Here is a 24,001-nt window from a genome sequence, read left to right on the forward strand (position 1 = left end):
TTCTCCTGTGGCAGAGACATAGCTCGAGGCTACGAGCGAATCCCCATCCCCTGTGTGAACGCCGTGGACAGTGAGCCGAGCCCCAGCAACTACAAGTACGTGTCCCAGAACTGCGTGACGTCCCCTATGAACATCGACAGAAACATCACCCACCTGCAGGTCAGCAGCCGCCGCAGCCCTGGCGGGGAGGTGGGGGTGGTCCATGGGCTCCCCCACCGTACAGCTGGAAGGCAGATACAGACCCTCCAGAAAGTGCAGCCGCGTCCTGTACGGGTCCCTGACCCCAGAGCGGTGCTGCGGGCTGTGTCCCGGCCTCTGCGCCCATGCTTCCAGCCTGCTCCTCCTGCGCGCCGAGTCGGCTGCGTGTGCCATCCGCCTGCCCTCGGGGTCAGCTGTGGCTCTGGCCTGGCCTTTCCCCTAGAGCAGCCTTTTCCTGGGGCTGTGTCCCCCACCATCCTGCTTCCCCCAGGCGTCCTCGCCCAGCCCCCCCCACAAGCATTCAGTGGCCCAGCGGGCTCTCGTGCCCACACTCCACTTCCCTAAGCGGCCGCACGTGCCCTCAGTGCCCTTGGGAACCGAGCAGCGAGTGAGGCCGCCCCTCCGTGTGGAGTGAGCGTGGCTGTCAGAAAGCAGGGATCAGAGGAAAAGCCAGGCCTGAGGGTGGCTCGGGCTGTGGACGGGGTGCGGGGTGACGCTGTGCCCGCCTGACGCCTCCCCTCCCCCAGTACTGCGTGTGCACCGATGACTGCTCCTCCAGCAACTGCATGTGCGGCCAGCTCAGCATCCGCTGCTGGTATGACCAGGTGAGTTCCCCCGCGTGCGGTCCCTCTGCTAAGGTGAGGCTGCCCTCATTCTCGCCTACCAGGGGAGCCAGGCGTGGGCACCAGGTGGGAGGAGCGACAGACAGGAGACATAGGAGGCTGGACCGAGGCAGGGCGTGGGGACAAGCCTGCAGGTACTGGGGTGGCCAGGGGTGGCTGTCCATGCACCCTGCCTGGAGGCAGCTTAAAGACGAGGAAAAAAGGGTTCCAGAGGCCAATGTCCGAGACCAGAACCCTGACCGTCCTTCATGTTGGGAGTTCAGAGGCCTGGTGGGGGCCAAAGCTAGGGTGTCCTGGGTGCCAAGGGCATGGGCTGTAAGTGGAGGCCTCAGGCAAAGACGCTCCAAGAGTCAGCTTCAGAGGAAAGGGCATGGGTGGGCGTGGGGACGGCGGCCTCGCATCTGGCGGTGTGCTCCGTGGAGCCGGGCCATGCCGAGAGGTGACCAGACGAGTGCTTTGAGTGAAGTCCTCCTGTTCAGAGCAGACAGTGGCGCTCAGACTTGGCTCGCATGCCTTGGTGCATCGTCTGGTGGCTGTAGGACAGGACAGCAGGTGGTGGGGTTCTCCCAGAGCTGGGGGTTGGCAGGGCAGCATGGCCGAGTGTGCCACATGTCCTCCTGAGGCTGAGTGAGCCGGGGGTTAGGTGGGAGGCCACCACGTCAGAAGCCAGGGTCTTGAAGTCAGTGCTGCTGTTGGTAGAGTGTTGCTGTCAGCTGAGCAGGCAGGTGTGGTGGGCTTTGCTCAGGCCTGACGGCCATCTGTCCCCAGGACGGCCGGCTGCTGCCTGAGTTCAACATGGCGGAGCCGCCCTTACTGTTCGAGTGCAACCACGCCTGCTCCTGCTGGAGGAGCTGCCGGAACCGCGTCGTGCAGAACGGCCTGCGGTGAGTGCCCGGGACCGTGTGAAGCACCGGGGCTTCTGGGGCATGCACGAGAGGTGACAGCTCACCGTGAGCCGTCTGGCCTCCGGTGACATTGTGAGTTGCTGTGATGACAGTCAAGTGCTTCCAGCTCAGACCTGGGCCTGAGGCCAGGGAGGACACCGTGTCGGTGACAGGAGCCGCGGGCCCGGGCCTGGGCTTGACGCACGTGCCTGTGTCACCCATGTACACACAGTCGAGTCCTGTCCTGAGTGCCTTGGCCCCCCGAGTTTCTCTGCTATAAAACACCTTGAACCGCCTGGACCCAGCACCCCATCTCCTCAGCGCCCCCGAGCGCCCAGAGCCAGACCCTGGGTCCTGGGCCCGAGCCTGCCCTCCTGCGTGCCCGAGAGTTGGAAGATCTGAAGTTCCCGCCGAGTACAGGGGACAGTGTGTGTGCCATGGAAGTGGAGCTGAGCACTGGTTTCCACGCTCGTGGTTTTCTTATAATCGGCAACCCTAGAGCAGCCCCCATGTCCCCACCCTCGTTTGGGGGTGAGGACGGACATGCCCATCTTTCGTTAGGGCCGCCAGTCACACAGACAGGCAGATGGGATGCCTGTGGCTCTGGGGCCTGGGAGGGTTCCCCAGCCCGCCCCGGGGGCCGCTCCGTGCCTGTGTTGGCACACTGCCCAAGCTGACCTGTGCCGCAGCCTGGGCTCAGCAGAAGCATCAGCCCCTTTGGGCCTCATGGCAACATAGTGGCTTGGCCCAGACATGTCCCCATGTTACAGATGGGGAAACTGAGGCACCAGAAGGGCCAGCGGCTGTGTTCCAGGTGCTGACAGTCAGACTGATTTGAGGGGGTAAAGCCACGGCACCCCTGGGGTGTAGTAGGAGTTGCCCCCAGAGTGAGGTTCTGAGGCTTCCAGAAGGGCCGGCATGTTTCCTGGGCGTTGTGTCCTGTGCCGTGTCACACGCGGCTGTGCTGTGCTGTGGCCCTGAGTGCTGGCCTGTTTCCAGGGCGAGGCTGCAGCTCTACCGGACAGAGAACATGGGCTGGGGCGTGCGGTCCCTGCAGGACATCCCCGCGGGCACCTTCGTCTGCGAGTAAGTGGGCCCTGGCCACCTGCTGCTGCCACGTCTTGCACCCCCACCCCGCACCCCACCCCACCCGCACCGTGGGATGCTACCCAACCTGCTGCTGAGCCCTGCCGTCCCGGGCCCCGCAGGCTCCCTGAAACCGGCTCACACACGCTGTCGGCACCCTTTGGTTTTCTCCCTGCGCTCTCACCAGCTCAACGACTCACAGAGTGACGTCAGAGGGTGGCCTTCTGGGTCCCTGGTCACAGGGGGCTTCCGTGTCGTCCTCCGGGCTCCAGAGTTAAATTTCAGCTCAGTCACAGGCGTAGCCCTGCAGCACATTTAGCCAATGTTGTGAGCTGTGTCACGGCTCCCGTGCTCTGCAGTGGTGGACAGTGAGTGCTGGCCTCTCACCCCCAGGTACGTGGGTGAGCTCATCTCTGACTCCGAGGCCGACGTCCGGGAAGAGGATTCATACCTGTTTGACCTCGACAACAAGGTAACGCTGAGGATGGATGCAAAGGGACTGCACAGCGGGCGGGCGTCCTGGCAGGGCCGTGCATCCTGGCGGGGCCTGAGCTGGGATACAAACGCACGTGCCCATCCAGTGCCTCCCTCTGTTCAGCGCAGCCTCTGTGCTCCGGGCTCAGACAGTGTCTTCGGTCAGGACCCCTGAGCCGGGAGGTCTCTCAGTTTGTGCAGCTCACCTCGTATCAGAGCATAGGGTGGCGGGCACCTCCCCCGGCCTCTCGTCCCTGCTGGAGCCCATAGTCTACACACACTGCCAGGCTGGGGTCCATGTGTGTGCAGTGACCGTGGGAAGCAGGAGCAAGCCTCGCATGGGGCTCAGGGGCCACCCACCTGACCAGGGTGGTGTGCGTGCCGTGTCCCTGGGTGTCTTCCTGAGTGCTTTCGTGCAGGCCAGCACCGTGGTGTCCCCAGGGGTGGCCGAGACCTTTGTCCCCCGCTTTCCCCTGACTCCCAGGTCAGCTCCTTTATCACTAAGTCGCCTGTTTCAGAAGCTCCTGGAGCTCCAGGCCCTGCCGGGGGTGGGGGGGCAGGGGAGGGTAGTTCTCCTCTGGGGCACGGGACTGCCCATGCTGTCCCCTGGCACGTTTCCTTCCTGGTGACAGTTCGTACTTCTGTCATAGTCCAGCTTGTCACTCGCTCTCAGTCCCCGAGGCTTTCTGTCGTGTCCCAGATGAAGTTTTTTCAGACCTTAGGCCTCCATACGGACCTGTGCTGCCTGGGGCTACGCTTCTGCCTTTACACTCACTCACCTGCCTCATTCCCCTTATTCTGAGATTGTCGTCTCGGCACAGCGGCTGTCGGCAGCGCTGTCTGCCCTGGCCCACACCTGCTCGCCACTCTTGCAGTTTCTGTGAGTTTTAACAAGTTCCACAGACTTCTGTTGGGGTTTCATGGGGACAGCATTGAGCCCCCAGATGTTTTATGGTGGTCTCTTGGTGGATTTTTTTGTGCAGTATGTTCTTGATATTTTTTGTTTGGGAGTCAACTTTGTTGTGATTAATTTACACATAATAAACTTAAGTGTGTGGCCTTAGTTTTGACAAATGTGATCACCACAGAACACCACGGAACGTTCCGTCGCCTGAACTCCGGGCCCCCAGAGCCTCACCTGCGTCCAGGTTTCCTGACTGGGACCACAGCGTGTACTCCTCCCTGTCTGCTTTGTGACCTGCCCAAGTGGCCGTGTGTCTCTGTGGCCGAGTGTCCCCCCGGCGGCCATGTGGGTTTGCCCGTTGCGTGCGTGGGCCGGTGTAGCAATGCGCTGGCCTGCTGTGAACGTTCACAGACCTGCGTTAGTGGATGTGTGTGCTTTTCTTTCTCTCGAGCGACTTCCTGGGAGCAGGAGGGCTGCCATCTGGCGCGTGTGTGTTTAGTGGCCTGAGAAATGGCAGCACCGGCCTTTGCACCCAGGAGGAGGGTCCAGCAGTGCCCGGGGGCCGTGGACGTGGGTATCTTTCATAGGCTGTGGCCTCTTAGACCTTCTTTTCTGGAGAAACCTGAAGGTGTTTTGCCGTCGTCGCGTTGGGCTGCTGGTTTCTGCTGGTCGGATGTGCGCGCGGCCTCTCCCAGCCTCGGCTCCTTCTCTGAGTGACATCTGTCGCTGTTCACTGCTCTGTCACGAGAAACCTTCCTCTTCTGCGGGCTCCTCCCCTCCAGAGCCGTGGCTCGTCCTGTGCTCACGTCGTGTGGTTTGCGTAAGGGTGGTTCATCCACGTGAACAGCTTGCTCCAGACCTGGAGGGAGGCCTTTGTCGGCCTGTGCTTAGTCCTCCCACCTGTCCGCTGACCCTCAGGCCCACGCCACTCTCCTGACTGCAGTCAGTTCAGCGTCCACCTGTAAACCAGGCGGCATTAGCTCTCCAGACGCTGTTTTTCCAAACCGTTGTGCTCCTTCTGTGCTCTGCGTTTTCGTGTACGTTTAGAGCCGACACCAGACGGCTCAAGCGAGGCTGCTGGAGTTCTGGGAGGGATTGGGTCAGACTGCAGTCAGTGCGGGGCGCTGGCGCCTGGACAGCATGGCATCTTCTCAGTCCTGGCGTGTGTCCCACTGGTCCCGCTAAGTGGGTCGGCAGAGCGCTGCAGCTTTCCATGCATGGATCCTATGCACCTCCCCTGAAACTCACTCCCAAGTGTCTCACGCTTTTTATGCTTTTGCAGACAGTATTGCTTTTTATTGCATTTCCACCTAATGCTAGTAAATGGAGATGGTTGGGGGTTTGGATGCTGACTGTGCTAAACCCACTTGCTAATTCTAGTAGCTCTTTCAAAGGTTCCTTCGGATTTTCTGCATTCGTGACTGTCTTGTGTTTAGTGGACAGTGTTACTTCTTCCTTTCCTACCTGTTAACACTGCTGCTTGCCCTTGCCTCACGTGGCTGGGGGACGTCCTTGCCTCCTTGTCTGTCCTCGGGGGAAAGCGCGCTTTGACCATTAAGGGCGACTCAAGCTGTGGCTTTTTGTGGCCCTGTTGGCACTCTCTGGTGCTGCTTTGCCATGTGTTTATTGTTAATCTCTTAAGAGCCAGGTTTGTTGCGGCATCACTTACACACTGAAAGCCCAGCCTCTCGTTTGCACGGCTGTGTCCTGTGCCTGCACCGTTGGTGCTGGACCAGTGACCAGGAGCCGAGAGCCTTAAAACTAGGAGTTGGCAGGCGGCGCTGGGCCCTCTGCCCAGGGCCTCCCGGGTCATCCAGGCACCTCTGGGCTGCATCCTTTCTGGACACTGGGTCGGGGGACCTGAGCCTCACATGGCAGTCGTCAGAACTCAGCTCATGGCTGTAGGACTCAGGCCCCACTTGGTGGTGGGCTTCCAGCCGTGCACTGGCAGCTCCCAGGATCCGCACAGCTCCTTGCCTGTGGGCCCTGGTGCAGCAGGCACGTGAAGGCCAGCAGGGGGCTGCGTGTCAGAGCCTCACCCGACGTGATATGGTCACACGAGTGGCCTTCGCCATGTTGCTGAGAAGCAGCCACAGGCTGTCCCAGACCCACAGGGTGGGGTCCTGCGAGTGTGAGGCGGGCCGTTGGAACCGCCCCCTGCCTGCCACCTGGCTCACCCTGTTGCCTCTGTCCCTGCAGGCCTGCCTTTTCCACAGTGTCCAGTAGATGGGATCGCTCAGCGGGCAGCTTTTTGTGCCCGACGACTTTCCCTCAAGCAGCAACTTGCCAAGACTCACCGAGTGTTGTGTGCTCCCGTGTCTGGCTGCCGCGGTCAGCAGCCTCCCTCTGGGGTCACCCACACTTTGCTCGGCTGACAGGCACTGGGGCTCCGTCCAGCTGCTGGGAGCTAACGCTGCTAGAGCGTCCGTGTGAAGGTTTGCCGGGTGTGTCACCTCTCTGCTGGGCATGTGCCCGTGGCTCTCTGCCCGGCGTCTGTTGGTTCTGGGAGGGGCAGGTCTGGTACCCACCGTCCCGTTGTGGTAGGAGCAGGGTCCCTGGTGTGGTGACCTCCCTGCTCCTGTAAGTGCTGTGTTTTACCCTAACTCAGCTGCATGGAGTATAAAAATCAGGTTAAGCTTTCTCAGCTAACTTCCTTCTGTGACCTGCTGAACTCACTGACTAAACGTGTTTATTTGTGACTTGTGTTGGTTTTCTGTGGACGGGATCGTGTCATCAGCAGACGGGTTCCTTCCCACTGTCGTCACCTCTGGCCGCCATGCCATCCTGACTCGGAGCCTCCGGAACCCCAGGCTCACGTGGGACGCTGGCACTTGGTCAGCCAGAGCTTCACGGGTGGAAGTTAAATTGTGGTCAGTGTTTTCCGCATCTGTGGAAATGATCCTGTGCTTTTTCTCCTTGTTCAGAGATGTGGTGAATAATCTGATTATTTTTGTGCCACTGGTGCTGGGTCACAGTCTTACGTGTGTTTTGACCCACAAGATGTGTGTGGCCAGTCTGGTCTGAGCTTGTCACCAGCTGACGTGCCTGTGCGTAGCACCTGCTGTGTCTGAGCCACAGTCCGGTGTCTCCTGCCTGCTGTCCTCCCATCTCCATGTCCCCTCCCAGTGTTCGCTGTGTGTCCCACGTGGGTTTTCACATCTGTGTGAAGAGCTGCAGCGAGACTCGGCGCCCCGGCCGTCTGCCTGCTCACCCTCACCCTTGCTGACTCTTGCTGACCCTCGGCCATGGGTGCAGCCCTCAGGGTCCCAGCCCTCAGTGAGGAGGACTCACTGGACCCTGGACCCTGCGTGGTCCCCTTATGGAGGCGCACCCCCCTACTGGCCCTTGTGGGCCCCTCACCACTGTGTGGGTCCCCCGGCCTTTAGGCAGACACTGTCTTTGTCTGTCTTTCATTTTGTCAGGCCTTTCTGGATAGCCCCAGCAGCACCAGTTAGTGGTCTGACTCGCCATTCACCCTGGCCCTGTGTGCTCTTCATAGCAGCTCGAGGTTGTAGCTGTCACCAATGTCCTCTGACTGGGTGGCTGAGGACTTGCTGCTCAGGGAAGAGGAGGGGCAGGGAATTTCCTGGATGTCCCCAACCTGCCCCTGAGCAGTGTATTGGCTGGCGTTTTCTTGAGCTGGCTCTGTCCCTATGTCAGACGAGTCCCCAGGCGCCGAGTCCCCGACAGGCCCCCTCTCACCTGTCCGTAAGGACTCCGGCTGTCCTCCCAGCCTGCTCTGGGCCAGGCACTTGTAGCACAGACAGCAGACCCCAAGCCCACTCAATGACCAGACTGAACAGACACCAAGTCCTGCCGTCCAGTGGCTGTGAGTCTGTCAGTTCCCGGCCTCTCGCAGGGGCACCACACCCATAGCCTCACTAGTCCCCCGCTGAGTGTGGCCCCCGGCGCCTCCGCCAGGTTCCACGTCTTCGGGCTCCTCGTCTGCCGGCCCCGCCTGGCTGCAGCCCTGGTGGGTCGGGCCCTTGACGCCCACCTGGCGGCTCGGCGTCTTCCTCCCTGGGCCCAGCCCCAGTCCAGCCAGCGTGCTCCTTCCGTCCTCACTCTGTGACTAGTCCATTCCAGGTTTGTGAAGAGCCATGGACACACCTGAGCTTCTGAGACCCGCGTGTCCCGCAGCACTGATGTCACAGTGACCTCGCTGCTGGGCCTCCCCCCTCGCCCCTCGCCGCCATCGGGAAACTTTCCGACTCTGCCTGCAGGATGTTTCCTGGATCGGGCCACCTGCACTCTTTCAGCCTGGACTGCCCTTGGGCCCCGGGTGTGTCCCTCTCCTTGCTATTCTAGGACCTTCTGAACGCCCACCTGCCCTGCCCCATTGCCACCTCCTTCCTGTGTGCCGTGGTGAGGCAGGGTGCCCGCATACTTCCGCATCTGGGCTGTGGGGCAGCCTGAGGGCCAGGTGTGGGGTCAGGAAGGACACACTTCAGAGACCTGGGTGGTGTCGGTAACGGGAATGACACAGCGTCCATGTGGAGGAGGATCGGTGTGACCCGGCCGTGCGGCGGGCAGGTCTAGAAGGAGCTCTCTGCTCCCGGGACGGCGGCTGTCACCCCTGCAAGTCTCTGAGCTGTGTGCAGGCAGCACGCAGCCAAAGCTCAGGACAAAGTACAGATGTTTCACTGTCACAGGCACTGTCCAAGGTGGCAGGAGGTGCGGGCCGCATGCGTGTCGGGGCGTGGGGCCCAGGCCCGTAGGCAGAGGACCTAAGCTGGGCCTCTGCACGTGAGGGGTGGGTGGGTTCCCCCGGCTGCTTGTCCCCAGAGAGGCCTGCTGTCCCCAGGGCACAGGAGGGAGTGACCAACCTTGAGAAAAGAGGCGGGAATGGCCGCTGGCAAGGGGACGTGGGCTGTTCTTTCCTGTGCTGTTTTGCACGTTAGGACTCAGGGATTGTTTGACACTCTCTGTGTTTGGTCCACTTGTCATCATTCTTCTTTTGATGCTTCAGTTGTCCCATGTTTGGCCAGTGGGAACCGTTGGGACGAGCTCGTGTGTTCATTGTGTTGGTACCTCGGGCACCACTGGCTCTGGACTCGTTTTTCAGAGGACAGGACCCTCGCAAAACACATTTTAAAAGAGGCTTTCAGGTTGCTATTCCCAATTCAGATTTAACATTACAGGGTTTTGCCCAACTTACAGAGAAAATGCTGCTTCCTCACGACATAACTTTTGAACCCTCATCACTGGTATCACGGCCAGCAGCGGCTGTGCTATGGGAGCGTGGGTCACGAGGACGAACGTGGCTGTGTGCGCATCCGGCCCAGCTTGCGTGCAGCTGCGTTCATGTGTTTCAGTTGATGTTAGTGTCTGGGATTTAATATCTTTCTAGGTGTAATTGTTAAAATGTTTACATGCTTTAAAAGTAAAAGTTACAGTCTGTCTCTGTCTTGTTGTCTGTATTTGGTCACCAGTCCCCACGCTGCTGCAGGTGACAGTGGATAGAAACAGAAGTATCTTCGAACATCTGTTATCTCCTTGCCCTTCTTGGAGAGAAGGTGGATGGCAGATGTCAGTCTTGCCCCTGCATGTGGCCCGGGACAGGGCGCTAACAGTCACTACGTCGTCAGTGCATAGCGATCTTTCTCGTTGTTTTGGGGGCTTTGGGTCTGATTTCAGCTTCTGCTATTTGCAGTCATGTTCCCCATGAATCGTTCAACACATGAGACGTTTTGTGGGACATTTGCTGTCCCCACACAGGGCCTAGGGTCTGTCAACAGCCAGGATATTGTGATGGGACTTTCCATTTGATTCTGTTATTCTGTTTCTTTGCTGAGATCTCCCATTTCACTGAGATTTTCGTGCTTTGTGTTGCTTGGTTGAGGACCCTTAGTGGCAGCTGGTCACCTCGTGTTCGTGCAGTGTCTGCTTTGGTTCAGGGAAGGACTCTGTGACTTTTCTCTGCTCTTCAGAACATGCCGTCTTCTTGGTCGCAAGTGCTGGTTTGTAGGCGACTCCAGCGTCCTCTGACGTGTGCCGTTGGTTTTATTGTTCTGCCGACCACAGGCACTGCCTCTCACGTGGAAGCTTCGGTCCCTGTCCCGCCCGTGTAGTCAGCCTGGCTCCGGTCAGGGCGAGGTTTGTGGGCCCGAGTTGAAGCGCCACCATTGTCCACAGTCTTGAGCTCCCAGCTGCTGTCTCATGACCCCGGGCCCCTCGGCCCTGTGCAGGCACAGTCCTGCCTCCAGAGTTGCTGCTCTCACTCTGGCACCTGTGGCCCAGCCTTGTGGATTTTTCCAGGTTTGCAGCTGCACATTTCAGGGTGGGGTGATCTGCAGGTTTAGTCTGAGTCTGTGCCATGGGGGCTCAGCAAGAAGTGGGGCTGCAGGCCGGCCGAGTGGCGCGTTGGTTAGGAATGGGCTTGGGGTGCCAGCTCTGAGCAGCAGGGCCCCAGTTCGGATCCCACATGAGGGCCAGTGACGCTGCGCCCTCTACAGCTAAGATGGTGAACAACAGCTCGACCTGGAGCTGGGCTGCCGAGAGTCGCCAGCGACGGCGTAGGCTGCAGTGAGGCTGTCCGGCAGCGGATGTGCACTTTCGTGAGCGGCTGTGAGCTTTCGTGAGCGGCTGTCCAATGTCCGGCAACCGATCTGCCTCACTCAGGTAGAGCGCAATGATAATACCAACATGGGACGGTGAAGCAACGTCCTCCACAACTAGACCGAAGAACGAAAGGACAGCAACTTGTCTGTTCCCCTTCCTCGATTCCCCAGTGCTGTTCTCCTCCCCCAATTCCCCAATAAAATCTTAAAAAGAAAAGAAGAAGAAGTGGGGCTGCCAGACGGCCGCCTCCGCCAGGCACGTCCCTCTGTGCTCCCTGCTCCGCCCCCGGGCTGCCGGCGGTGATCTGGGGAGAACCTGCCTACGGCTCGAGCGGGCTGCACAGCCCCTGCTGGCTGTCACAGTGGGCCTTTGCGGAGAAAACTCTGCCTTTAGAGGGCTCATGAGGTTGGGTCCGGCCCCCAGCTAATGGGCCTTTCTCACCGTCAGCTCTGCTGAGAACCATCGTCAGGCAGTCAGGCTGGGGGCAGGGTTGTGGGCCACCTACGTCCTGTTTCCTCTGTGCGCCCACCAGGCCAACAGGACATCATGGACTTGTGTGTCACGGCCGTAACCACCAGCCTTGGCCTGAGCACAGCTTCCCTTTCTGTCCATCCCTCCATCCATCCGTCCCTCTGTCTGTCCCTCTGCCCCACCTGCCCAGCATGCCCCCCGCCTCGCCCTACTGGCATCAGCAAGTGTCTGGAGAGCAGTGTGGCCCCGCAGTCCTGCCTCTTCTCTCTGGGACACCGGTGGGGTTGGCAGTGGCTTTTCCGGTGAGGACGGCTGCGCCCATTTAGGGCTCCCTCAGTTCCAACCACCCTGGGCGGCGGTGGGCTGTGTGCCGCCCACCAGCAGCACAAGGGTCCCCACTGTCACACGCCGTGTCCCCATGCCTGTCCTCGCCCCGCAGGATGGAGAGGTGTACTGCATCGACGCTCGGTTCTACGGGAACGTCAGCCGCTTCATAAACCACCACTGCGAGCCCAACCTGGTGCCCGTGCGCGTCTTCATGTCCCACCAGGACCTGCGGTTCCCCAGGATCGCCTTCTTCAGCACCCGCCTAATCGAGGCTGGGGAGCAGCTGGGGTAGGTGTGGGGACCGCGTGCAGGCGCTGCCTTTGGGGCACACACACGCCCTGGTTGACATGGGCAGGTCCTCGGTGGTTTGTGTTCCCCAACCCCAACTGAGGCCGGCTGGCGGCGACTGGGCAGCACTGGCCCCACCAGCGGCCTCAGCCCTGTTCCCTCTACAGGTTCGACTATGGGGAGCGCTTCTGGGACATCAAAGGCAAGCTTTTCGGCTGCCGCTGTGGCTCCTCCAAGTGCCGCCACTCCAGCACGGCCCTGGCCCAGCGGCAGGCCAGTGCCGCCCAGGAGGCCCAGGAGGACGGCCTGCCGGACACCAGCTCCCCCACCACCGACCCCCGATGAACTGCAGCTGGCACTGTTTGTACCGCGGTTTAGGGGCGAAGAGAAAGGGCAGCTGCGTGTGCGGGTCTGGCTTGGCTGCATCCGGCGGGTGGGCGGGCGGCGCAGACAGGCCTCCGCCGGGAGCCGTCGCTCCGGGCTCGCTGGGACCCTGCACTGGCCTACCCTTGTGAGTCCTGATGGTGGTTTTGTCATTTCCACGTTTCTCATTTCTCCCTGCTCCCCGCGGTTCCCGTCCCACTGCAGGGCTTGTGGGCAACGTCCTGTCAGCTCAGACTCCTCCATGTGGCGCCTGCTGAAGCCACTGCCACCTGCAAGCTGCTCCGTGAGGCCCGCCCGCCCGCTCAGACACTGTCCCCACCACCATCTAAGGGTTCGGGCCAAGCTGCCACTGACTGGAGAAAATGTGGGCTTGCTTTTTAAAGAGACCCCGTGTCTGGTCCTGTATGTCAGCCCTCAACACGCTCCTGCTGGAGGAAGCACCTCGGGGGGCGAGAGGCCGCGGCCCACGGAGGCCCCGCCAGCCCCACCGGTGTGGTGCCGCTGGCACCTGTGCTGATTTTTAAGCCACATGCTATGATGATGAATAAACTGATTTATTTTCTACCATTATTGAACATTAGGACAAACAAAAAATAAAAACACAAAACACAGACAACGGTGCTGATTCTGGTGTGGTTTCTACTCACCATGTGAAAATAAACTCTCAGCTGTATAAAGAGAACAAAGTGATTTTAGAATCAAGTGCAGGAAGAAGCTTTTTTAAAATGTTAGTCTTGTAGTGTGAATAAATTTGCCGTCACCTTTTGTGTGGTGGCCTGCCAGGTCATATCCTTTTTTTGGCATATACTTTTTTAAATACTGTAACTAGTACAGTAACAGTGGGGTTTTTTTTGTGCGACTCTTCTAAAACATTCATAATGCAGTCATGTTTATTTTTTTCTGTTAAAATGTTTTTGACAGTTTTAAGAGCAGTCTTTTGGCTCAGACCATTTCTTGTTCTGTTTTCAATGAAATCAATAAAAAGAAAAAGATACTTTAAATGAGGCTTTTATTATGATATCACGCTCCAGCTTGTTTCTGCAAAACACCTACACTTCCTTCCGGTGGGCACGCTGCTGGGCCGGTGCCCCAGGTCTGAGCAGGTGGGCCCAGGGCAGACGGCGTAGCTGCCGCTTCCTCCTCATCCCAGACATTTTGTCCTTAAGAAGACACGCCTGCCCCGTCCCCGGCTGATGTTGGAAGCGTGCGCGAACATGTACGTGCCGGTCCGTGTGTGTCCAGCGCCAGGCGCTGAGGCCCAGACGGCTTTCCGGGGGCTGATGGCAGCACCAGGTAAGTCCCCAGAATCTGGACTGTTCTGCGTTTCGACACAATGAGGCCGATGAGGCCGGAGCCCTTCCTGCGGGGTCGGCCGAGGCCGCCGAGCAGGGCTGGCGTGGGTCCCAGGGAGCCTGCAGACTCAGCAAAAAAAGCTAGAATGCTCTGTTCTCACACACGCAGGTCAGACACATTCCCGCACGGCAGCCGCGCTGCGCGCTTGGTAAATGGCCCAGGCCAGGTACCTTTCCTTTGCGCCCTGGTCCGGCTGTGTCACTGCCAGGCTGGTGGCCTACGCCCGGAGGGACAGATCCAACTAAGAGGACTTGCACCTTTCTGCCAGGGCCTGGGGCTTGGCCCTAGGGGCCTGTCACCAATTCTGGGTAGGGTCCACCTGGGGCTTGGATTTCAGGCCCTGCGGCCCTCCCCCCCCAGAACCCCTGGGCTGCAGTGACTGGTGGTTTGCACTCCGGTGGCCCGGGGTCAGGTGCTGGGTGTACAGACAGCTTTCAGGATCCAGTGTCGTTCAAACGTTTGGGGTGAGGGGACCCTCTAAGTAGGTGCCACTACATGAAGTTCAGCCATTTTGAGTCTCCGGGGTTTGGCTTTGAGGAGCATGATGTCTGCCTAGGGCTGCTGTGTGTGTGTCACCTGGTCCTGGCGGTGACCATCGGAAACGTGGGTGGGGCTTGAGGGGAGAGCCCTGGGGGTTCTCTGCTCCAAAGGGCACCCCCTGCAGGCCGGTGCCGCCTCTGGGGGCAGGGCAGGTGAAAGCCATGGGGGGGCAGCCACCGAAACGCTGGAATAGGAGCAGAGTCCAAGGTTCCAACTATTTCTGTACCAGTCACACCTTCATGGCCCCAAATCCAAACGACACGTTTACAGACAGACCCGGAAGAAAACAAACTCCTGGAAAGGCCCCTTGTCAAGCCGCCTGCTGGGGACTGAGCAGCCTGGGCTCTCAGGGGCACCCGGGCAGGTCCCTGACTGTCCCCGCAGCTGCGCAGCAGTGAGCCCTACTGACCTTGTCTGCGGTGTCCCCTCAGAGAAGTCTGAGGTCACCAAATCACCCATAAAGGGCCAATCCCAGCAGTGTGTTCCCCACGTCTGGCGTCAAACGTTGTGGCACTGCCTCCTCATTGTCCAGAGGAGCAGTGGCCTCCGCGTGTGACCGTGTGTAGCTCTGCTTGTTGACTTACCAAGTGTGTGTCTCTTACAGACTTGCCTTTCTGCCTGTGTGAGCTGCCTGTGTGCCAGATCGTGGTGTTTATATGTCACTTACTGATTTGTGTGAGCTCTTTATATAGTGTAGCTTCGTACCCACGATGAATTTAAAATTTTTATGTGGTAAAACCTGTCTTGTGACTTCTGATTGTGTACTATATTTAGAAAGACCTCCACCTCCAAATTATAAAAACATTGTCTAAAGTTTGGCCTTTGAATCCAGGTGGGATTTATTTGGTGTGAAATAACAGTATAAATTTCAGATTTTTAAAGTGAGGTAAGCGAGGACACCTTGGGTTGGAGAAAATGCCAACCACAGTGGAAAAAGATAAGTTGAACTTGGTGAAGTAATTTCCACATGCAGCCCAGCCAGTCCTGACAAAGGCCTCTGCCGCCTGGCCCACCCCCCAGCCCATCCCTCCTGGCCCTTCCTGGGGTCCCCTCCAGGAGCCTGGCTGGCTGACTCACATAGATGAGTTGTTTGTGATCTAGGGCATCACATAGTCCAGCGCCCTAGACTACTCAGCGTCTCGCTTCTCTTGCTCAGCCTTTTCTCTCTGCTCACATTTTTCTGAAGAGTCAGTACTGGCCCTTTTTATTGTTGGAATCCAGTAGGAATGGACTCGTCTGTCCATCCATGCACGCTCGTCATGGTGCCCATTTTGGCAACTCTCAAGACAGCAGCTGTGTGCACGGATTTCTGTGTTTCGGGTAAAATCCTCCATGGGCTCGCTGAGTCAGGTCCCCTGTGACTGCATCATGTTATTCACATCAGTCACATGAGAGTTCTGGCCTCACACCTCCAGTGACAGTGAGTTTCCAGGCGTTTTAATTTGATCTGTTCTGGGTGTGCAGCGATCTCATCGTGTGTTTAACCCGATGCCCCCACGACTGATGGTGTGGACTTCACGGCTGTGGGTCCATCTTCGCATCTTCTGTTCATTTGCTCAGTTAGGCTGTCTTTCCATTATGGACTGTAGTTCTTTATGTATTCTAAATACAAGTCCTTTGTCAGAAGCATTTGAACATTTTATCACAGTCTGTAACCCCCTGTTCATTTGCTTTAGTTTGGCCAAGTCCAAGTTTTCTTATTTCTCTTTAGTTAGTATTTTTTCCATCCCAAGGTGACTTGCCAACACTGGGCTTGAGAAGATACTCTCCTGTTTTCTTCTAACGCATTATAGCTTTAGATTTTATGTTTCGGTACATGGCCCAGCCTACATGAATCTCTGTGAATAGAGTGAGGTAGAGATTTTCAACTGTGGGTGTCCAGCTGTTCTGGCCCTCATTAGATGACTTTTCAAGATGCCTTTCCTCCTCCCGCTGAGAGGCACAGGCGGCTTCCTAGAGCGGTTTTGATGTTGGACATGAACCGTTCTGCTCCTTTGAGCTGTCTGACTGTCTTCACCCCGGTTAATACTAAAGCTTCCTGGCAGGTGCCAGTCCCGTGCAGGTAACATCCAGCCCTGTTCTTAAAGGTGATTATTTGACGATTTCGGCTCTCCTAGGCCCTTTGAATTTTAGATTTGGCGAATCAATCCCCACAAAAGAGACTGATGGATTGTTTGAAACTTTTGAAATCAACTTTATTGAGATAAAATTTACATATCAAAAAATGTACTCATTTGAAGTGTTCCGTGATTTTTGACACATGTATACACTCATGTACCCACCACCACAAAGAACGTCTTCATTACCCAGAAACTTCCCTTTGCAGGCAGCCGCCTTGCCCCAGGAGACACTGATCTGCCCTTGTCATCAGAGGTGGGCGTTTCTGGCTCTGGAATTTAATCTGAACCGTGCAGCATGTACTTCATGGGATTTGGTTTCGTTGGCTTAACATCTTTTTAAATTTTGAGACAAACTTACAGAAAAACTGCAAGTGCAGTTCTCTGAACCATCTGAGAATACATTGCCAAACGGATGCCCCACCGTTCCTGCAAAAAAGGACCTTCTATGGACGGAGATGTCACCGATGGCACCAGGCGGCACTGCCCGCACACAGGCCTCAGACTGACACGTCTGCCTCCACCCAGCGACGCTCCTGTTGTCTTTAGTTGTCACGTCTCTGGAGGCGTCTTCAATCTGGAACACGTGTGTCTGTGATTTTCACAATCTTGACACTTTTGAAGACGACAGGTTGGGCCTCTTGTAGACTATCCTTGGTTTCGTATCATTACATTTTTCAGTAGTTGCTCTGGGGGTTACAATATGTGTCTTTGAGTGACGTCACAGTGTTTCACACCCACTAAGAGCTGCCAACAGGATTCCACCCCCCAAAGCTGTCCGGGATTGTCAAACATTCTATTCCTGTCGTTTATTCTCTTGAGACATCGTTACTGGTTTTGCTTTAATTAGCCAAATATTCTTATTTTCTAATTTGTAGCTTGTCTGCTCATTCCCTCACTGGGTGTCCCTATTTGTAAACGGTTTTATTGAAGTTCAGGTACACACCCTTCTACAGCTCCTGGTGTGCTCGCAGCTGTGTGCAGCCATAGCCGCCGTCAATTCTGGAACATTGTCATCGCCTCCAGCAGAGACCCTGGGCCCTGAGCAGTCACTTCTGACCAGGGCCCCTCCCCCACAATGACCTGCCTCCGGAGACTGGCCTGTTGGGGACACTTTGCACAATCCAGCGAGCTTCAGTGTGCCTCCTTCACACAGGCTGTCTGAGGGTCCTCGTGCGCAGCGTCACCGTCTTCTTTTGTGGCCGAATGGTGCTATGCTGTGTCTGGCCTATCCATCCATCAGTTTATGGATGCGGGCTGCTATGGGTGTGGCTCCTATGACCATCCATACACAGGTGTTCGTGTGGACACATCTCCATTTCTCCTGGGCACATACCTATGAGGGCTTGCTGGGGCAAATGGGGGCCCTCCGCTTTACCTGTTCAGGACGGGCCCAACTGTCTCCCACACGCCTGCACCATCGTTCGTTCCCGCCGGCTGTGTGTGAGTGTCCAGGCTCACAGCCCACCAGCGCTCCCTGTCCTCTATTCCTGCCGTCCTGCGCTTGCAGAGGTGCCTCGCTCTGCTTTTGGTTTGCATTTTTCTGATGACGAGTCACGGCAAGCATTTTTCAGTGTGCTTATTAGCCATTTGTATGTCTTCTTTGGAGAAATGTATTTGTATCCTCATTAAACTGAGTTACAGTGTCCCCTGAACAACGCAGGGGATGGGGCGCCAACCCCATGCAGTCGAAAACCCACATTCAACTTTTGACTCCCCCCAAATTTAACTGCGTATGGCTACTGCTGACCAGAAACCTTACCGGTCACATAAACAGTTGATTAACATGTATTTTGTATTTCAGATGTATTATAGACTGTATTCTCACAATAAAGTAAGCTCTCAGAGGGAAAAGTGTTAAAATCATAAGGAAGAGAAAATATATTAACAGTATTTATTGACAAAATTCAACCCCATTCAGGGCCGCCCGAGTGGCGTGTTGGTTAAGAGCTGGCTTGGGACACCAGCTCTGAACAGCAGGGCCCCGGTTCGGATCCCACATGAGGGCCTGTGACACTGCCCTCTACAGCTAAGATGGTGCACGGCAGCTCGACCTGGAGCTGGGCTGCCGTGAGTCGCCGGTGATGGTGTAAGCTGCAGTGGGCTGCTGTAAGCTACCGTGAGTGGCTGTCCAGAGGCTGGCGACCAATCTGCCTCACCTGGGAAGAGCGCAATGATAATACCAACATGGGCCAGTGAAACAACATCCTCCACAACTAGACTGAAGAACAAAAGGACAGCAACTTGTCTGTTCCCCTTTCCCAATTCCCCAATAAAATCTTTAAAAAAAACAAAACACATACTGTCATCATGACTTTTGACGGTTGGTGGTGACCTTGATCACCTGGCTGAGGTCGTATTTGTCAGGCTCCTCCCCTGTCACATGTCCCGTTCCACCCTGTACCAGGGCCAGAAAGCACTAGATGCAGCCACACCTAACATGTGGACGTCACGGCTCGTCCTTTGGGACAGAGGGTCTGCATAAGTTATTTGGAATTCCTGTGCATTGAGAGCACCTCTTTTGCCCCATTTGTTAACTTATTTCAATTGTTCATATCAATTTGGACTCATGAATATTTATGTTATGCTTTAGGTATGTATTGATTTGCCCCAATTTTTCCAGCTTTGGCCATTTCGGAACACTTTCCCTTGGCTTGTGTGTCGCTTTGACACACCCATCCACGTGTGCGTGTGCGTGTGCGTGTGCGTGTCCCCAGTCGCTTCCTTTTGCCTGGCACTGACTTGCTGCCACGTCACTGTGTGTGTTTTTGGCTGCAGCCCTGGAACCAGCCATTTCTCCAGGAAGCCCAGGTCCCTTTATCGGCGATGGACTTAGAGACTATGGTTGGTGCCAGGTGCCGGGTGTGCTTGTCCCTGCTGGGTGTCACTTCTAAAAGGCCCTCTGAGTTGACAAAGCAAAGACACATGTGTGTACATACACACATTGTAAATGTTTCTGTGTGTCCACAGTAAGAGCTCTGTCCAGCTCCAGTTTCTTACTACACGGATCATTCTAGCCTCGTGACTGTATCAGAGTCGTCAGCCTGCGCCCTGTGGGGATGGCTCTATGACCGGGTCCGTGCCCACGGGCACTCGCACGCCTTTCACTCTTCCAGCCCCGACTTGTTTCCACCTCAGGGACGTCAGCGCTTCCCCCAGCCCACTCAGGCTGTGCCTACACAATGACTGGTTCTCCTGTCACGGCCTGCATCCCCTCCTGGGATCTCAGCCTCCTAAGTGATTTTTTTCAAGGCAGACACTAGGGTCTACTCTTTGTGCTGTAAAGATCTGTGGGTTTTGACAAATGCAGTGTCACAAGTTTGCCATTACAGTGTCATGTGGAATTCTTTACTGCCCTGGACTTTCTCTGCGCTTCACCTGTTCTCACCCTCCCTCATCGGTGAACCCCGGGTGATTCTACTGTTTTGCATTTTCCAGAACGGAAATTGGAAATTGGGGCCATGCAGCACATGTCCCCTTCCGACGGGCCTCTGGCACTTAGCAGTGTGCACATAAGTGTCCTCTCCTTTTGGCAGCTTGGTCGCTGAGCACCTCCATGATATGGAGGGACCAGCTTGTCCATCCATCGTCTACTGAAGGATGCCTGGCAGATTTGGGTGATTCAGAAAAGAGCTGCTGGAAACGGGTTGCAGGTTTTGTGTGGATGTGGTTTCAAGTCCATCAGGGAAACAGCCAGGGTCACCTGAGAAGATTGTGACGCTCTGCAAGGAACCGTCAAGCAGGTTTCCAGCACTGCAGTGACCGTCTGCAGCCCGCAGCCACGAGGAGGCTCCTTGTCACCCCACGTGCCCCAAGTGTGCTGTGGCGATGTCAGCTTTTCCTTCCAGTCTTGTAGTCCAGCAGTCGTGTGGAGTTCTCGGACTGTGGTGAATTTGCAGTTCCCTTTGACAAATGCTGTTGAGCTGCTTCCCACACGTGTGTTTTCTGTGCTGAGGTGTCTGTTCACGCCATTGGCCATTTCTGATTTGGGTATTTGTTTTCTCATTGTTGCATTGTAAGAGTTCTTTGCCTACTTTTGGATGTAAGTCCTTTGTCCGATGTGCGGTTGGCAGATGTTTTCATCTGGCCTGTGACTTGTCTTTTGATTCCCTGAACAGTGCCTTTTGCAGAGCTAAAGTGTTTAATTTTTTGAAGTCTGATTTATCAATTTTTTTCTTTCATGGCTTATACATTTGGTGCTACATGAGAAAAACTCTCTCCAAACCCAAAGCCACCTGGATTTTCTCCTGGCTCTTCCAGAAGTTTTGCAGCACCACATTTTCTGTAGTTTGAGTTAACTTTTGTGACAGGTGTAAGTTACCCCTTGTCTAGATCACTTTTGTTGTTTTTGTGTGTGGATGTCCAGTTGTTCCAGCATCAGTTGTTGAAAGACCATCTTTTTTCCACTGAATTACTTTTGCTCTTTTGTCAAAGTCCAGCTGGCCGTGTTTCCGTGGGTTCATTTGTGGGCTCTCCGGTCTGTCCCATGAGTCTGTGTGTCTGTGTGTCCCTGCTTGGCTGTTGTCACTTCACGGTAAGTGTTGTCGTTGGGTAGTGTCTGTCTTCTGACTTGGTTTCTCTTCAGTACTGTGTTGGCTGTCCCTGGTCTTCCGCCACTCTGTGCAAACTCTAGAATCAGTTTGTTGATGTCTTCAAAATAGCTTGCTGGAATTTTGATTGGGACTGCCTTTAATCTATAGATCAAATTGAGGAGACCTGACACCCCAACTACCATGAGTGTGAAATACCTCTCCATTCACTTAAATCTTAGAATTTTTCAACGTTTTATAGTTTTGTTTTACATGTTGATCCTGGACATACTTTGTTAGACCTATACCTATTTAATTTTCTTGATGGTGTCATCTATTCTGGCTTTACAAAGCTAGTGATTACACTAGAGTTTGCATATACATTTGTAACTAACGTAAGTCCACATCAAATAGCAGTACACCTGGCGTGCTTGGTCCTTAAAATAGAGTTCCCGTCTCCATCTCCCCGCTGCCTGTATGGTGCTGCCACTCACCTCACACATCCATATGCTGTAATCACCCAGGCACTGCTACTGTGCTTTATTTGAACAAACATCTATCAATTGAGAATAAGGAAATTAAACGTTTCATTTTCCCTTCACTTACCCCTTCTCGGACGCTCTTCCTTTATTTGCATCCAAGTGTCTGACTGGTCTTCCTCTCCTTCTCTCTGAAGAAGTTAACCTTTGTTGCAGCAAGGTCTGCTGCTCTAAAGTCCCCCATTTTTATTTGTATGAGAAAGTCTTTCTCCTCCACCTTTGAAGGCTAATTTCACTGGATACGGAATTGTAGGTTGGCGTTTTTTTCTTTTAACACTAAATATTTCACTGCACTCTCTCCTACTCTCATGGCTTCTGAGGGGCTGGATGTATTTCTTAGTTTCTCTGTAGCTCAGGTTCCCCCTCCCTGTTACTTTGAAGATTTTCTCTTCGTCTTTGGTTTTCTGTAGTTTCAATGTGCCTAGGTGTTGTTTTCTTGGAATTTATTCTGCTATGTTCTCTGAGCTCCCTGGATCCGTGGCTTGGTGTCTGTCATTAACTTTGGAGAATTTTCAGTCACCATCACTTCAACTTTTTTCTTCTACGCTGTTCACTCTCATCTCTTCTGGCGTTCCATGTGAGCGTCCTTGGATAGTCTATCCTGTTTTTTTATTCTCTTTTCATTTCAGTTTGGGAAATTTCTACTGCCATGTATTCAGGCTCGCTGGTTCTTCTCTTGGCCGTGTCCAAATGACTGGCAAGCCCATCAAAAGGCAGTCTTTATTTCTGTTACAGTGGTTTGTTTTGTTTTTTTTCAATTTCTAGAATTTCCTTTTCATTCTTTCTTAGTGTTTCCATCTCTCTCCTTACATTATCAATCCGTTCTTTCACATCGCCCACTTTTTCCTATAGCACCCATTACACATTGTCCATTGTTATTTTAAATTCCCTGTCTGACAGTTCCAAAATCTGTGCCAGTGGAGCCTGGTTCTGATGCCTGCTTTGTCTCCTGTGTGTTTTCTTGTCTTTCGGCATGCCTGGCACTTGTCCTGAAAGCCGGACACGATGCACTGGTATAGGGGTTGAGATCAGTAGGCTTTCAGCAGGAGCTTTTATGTCGATCTGGCCAGGTGCTGGGTTGTGTTCAATGGTGACTGTAGTCGTAGGTCCCAGAGGCTTCAGTTTCTTCTGGTGTCCTTGTGTTTAGCCCCCGCTTTGGAGGGTTCCCTAAAAACCCTTTCTTGGGCCGGCTGAGTGGCTCAGTTGGTTAAGAGCTGGCATGAGAGCACGAGCCCTGAGCAGCAGGGCCGCCGGTTCGATTCCCATATGAGCCAGTGACACTATGCCCCAGCTGAGCCACCTCTGAGTTGCCAACAGGTGGCAGGATGGCTCAGCTGGTGAGAGCACATGCTCTTAACAACAAGACTGCCTGTTTGATGGTGGGCTATGCCTGCCTGCATCTAAGATTGAACTCGGCACCTTGAGCTGAGCTGCCACCCGGATGGCTCAGTGGATAGAGCCTGCGCTCTAAACAACACGGCTGCCGGTTCGACTTCCACATGGGATGGTGGCTACGCCCACCTGCAACTAAGATTGAACACAGCACCTTGAGCTTAGAGGCCACAAGCTGCCATTGGGCAGCCAGATGGCGACTGGCTCCCTCCACAACTGAGAGTGAAAAACAACAACTTGTCTGTTCCCCTTCCCCAATTCCCCAACACTGTTCCCCTCCCCCAATTCCTCAATAAAATCTTTTTTTAAAAAACCAAAAAACCTTTCTTAACCAGAGTCTGTACCTTGTCGGGGTTCCAGCTTTAATCCAGTTATGGTGGAGCCTTGTGGATATGGTAGAGATGGGGGAGAGGGAGCATTGCAATCCTGTGATTCAATCTCTGTCCTTTTGTGGGCCTCTGTCCTTGGGCAGTGACCTTCATAAGTATTTGTCAGCCTTTTCTCTCCCTTAGGTGACAGTCGGGAAGACTAGAGGGGCGGGTGCTGTGTGAGTCCCTTCTCGCAGATGGGACCGGGGTCTGGTAAATGTTCCCTCTGAGAGGGTTTGGTTAGAAGAACACTCTGGGCAGCTGTCCAGTGGTTGCTTTCCCCTCCCCCTGCCAGAAATGTGAGGGTTTCCCTTGTCTCTTTACGGAGAAAATCTGGTGGTGTTCCAAAAGTGGGGACTCCTCTAAGCCTCCAGCCCCAGGAGTTCCTCACTCTCACCCTAGTCCGTACTCTGCCCCAGTTACTCTCTAGGCGATTCTACCAATTCATGGCTCCAGCATTTTCTGCCCCAGGTGCGCTGATCTCAGCAGTCATTCTCTGTACTTCCTGTCTCAAATTTTCCAGGTGGTGGTTTATCCCAGGACCTCAGTTTCCTGACAGGTCCAAGAAAAGTCATCAATTCCTATTTGTTCGGCTTTCTTCTTATTATAATGATGGGAGTGATGACTTCCAAACTCTATACAGGTCACACCTGAAATTGAAGTTCAAATATTTTTTAAAGAAATTAAAGAATAAAAGAAAGAGTAGTTTATGTTTATACCCATATTTACAGTTTCTGTTGCTCTATATTCCTTTTTGTAGATTTCAATTTCCAACTGCTGTCATTTGTCTTTAGCGTGAAAGAAAATTTTTAAATATTTATTTTAGCCTGGATTTTCTAGCAATGAATTATCTTGTCTCTTGTTTGTTCACAAGTGTCTTTGTTTTACATTAATTTTTAAGGTTATTTCAATGGGTATAAAATTCTAGGTGGAAAGTTTAATTTCCCTTTTCAGCACTTAAAG

General features: G+C 54.8%; 2 protein-coding genes across 3 annotated transcripts in view; both read left to right on the top strand.

Annotated features, from left to right (window-relative positions):
- The window catches only part of EHMT1 (euchromatic histone lysine methyltransferase 1), a 143,109-nt gene extending 129,908 nt beyond the window's left edge, over window positions 1–13,201 (top strand). For both annotated transcript variants that reach the window (XM_019641290.1, XM_019641301.1), the window contains 7 exons: window positions 15–159; window positions 726–803; window positions 1,590–1,705; window positions 2,705–2,791; window positions 3,185–3,263; window positions 11,641–11,816; window positions 11,984–13,201. In XM_019641290.1, the coding sequence (XP_019496835.1) occupies window positions 15–159; window positions 726–803; window positions 1,590–1,705; window positions 2,705–2,791; window positions 3,185–3,263; window positions 11,641–11,816; window positions 11,984–12,161 (859 nt within the window). In that variant the 3' untranslated portion in view covers window positions 12,162–13,201. The remainder of the gene's footprint in view (window positions 1–14; window positions 160–725; window positions 804–1,589; window positions 1,706–2,704; window positions 2,792–3,184; window positions 3,264–11,640; window positions 11,817–11,983) is intronic.
- Window positions 13,202–13,414: 213 nt separating this feature from the next.
- The window catches only part of CACNA1B (calcium voltage-gated channel subunit alpha1 B), a gene marked incomplete at its 3' end in the record, with an annotated part of 161,490 nt that continues 150,903 nt past the window's right edge, over window positions 13,415–24,001 (top strand). Inside the window, exon 1 of the mRNA XM_019642114.1 lies at window positions 13,415–13,493. Within this exon, the coding sequence (XP_019497659.1) occupies window positions 13,415–13,493 (79 nt within the window). The remainder of the gene's footprint in view (window positions 13,494–24,001) is intronic.

This window comes from Hipposideros armiger, unplaced genomic scaffold (genome assembly GCF_001890085.2).
Source record: "Hipposideros armiger isolate ML-2016 unplaced genomic scaffold, ASM189008v1 scaffold_3, whole genome shotgun sequence".
Taxonomy (NCBI): Eukaryota; Metazoa; Chordata; class Mammalia; order Chiroptera; family Hipposideridae; genus Hipposideros; species Hipposideros armiger.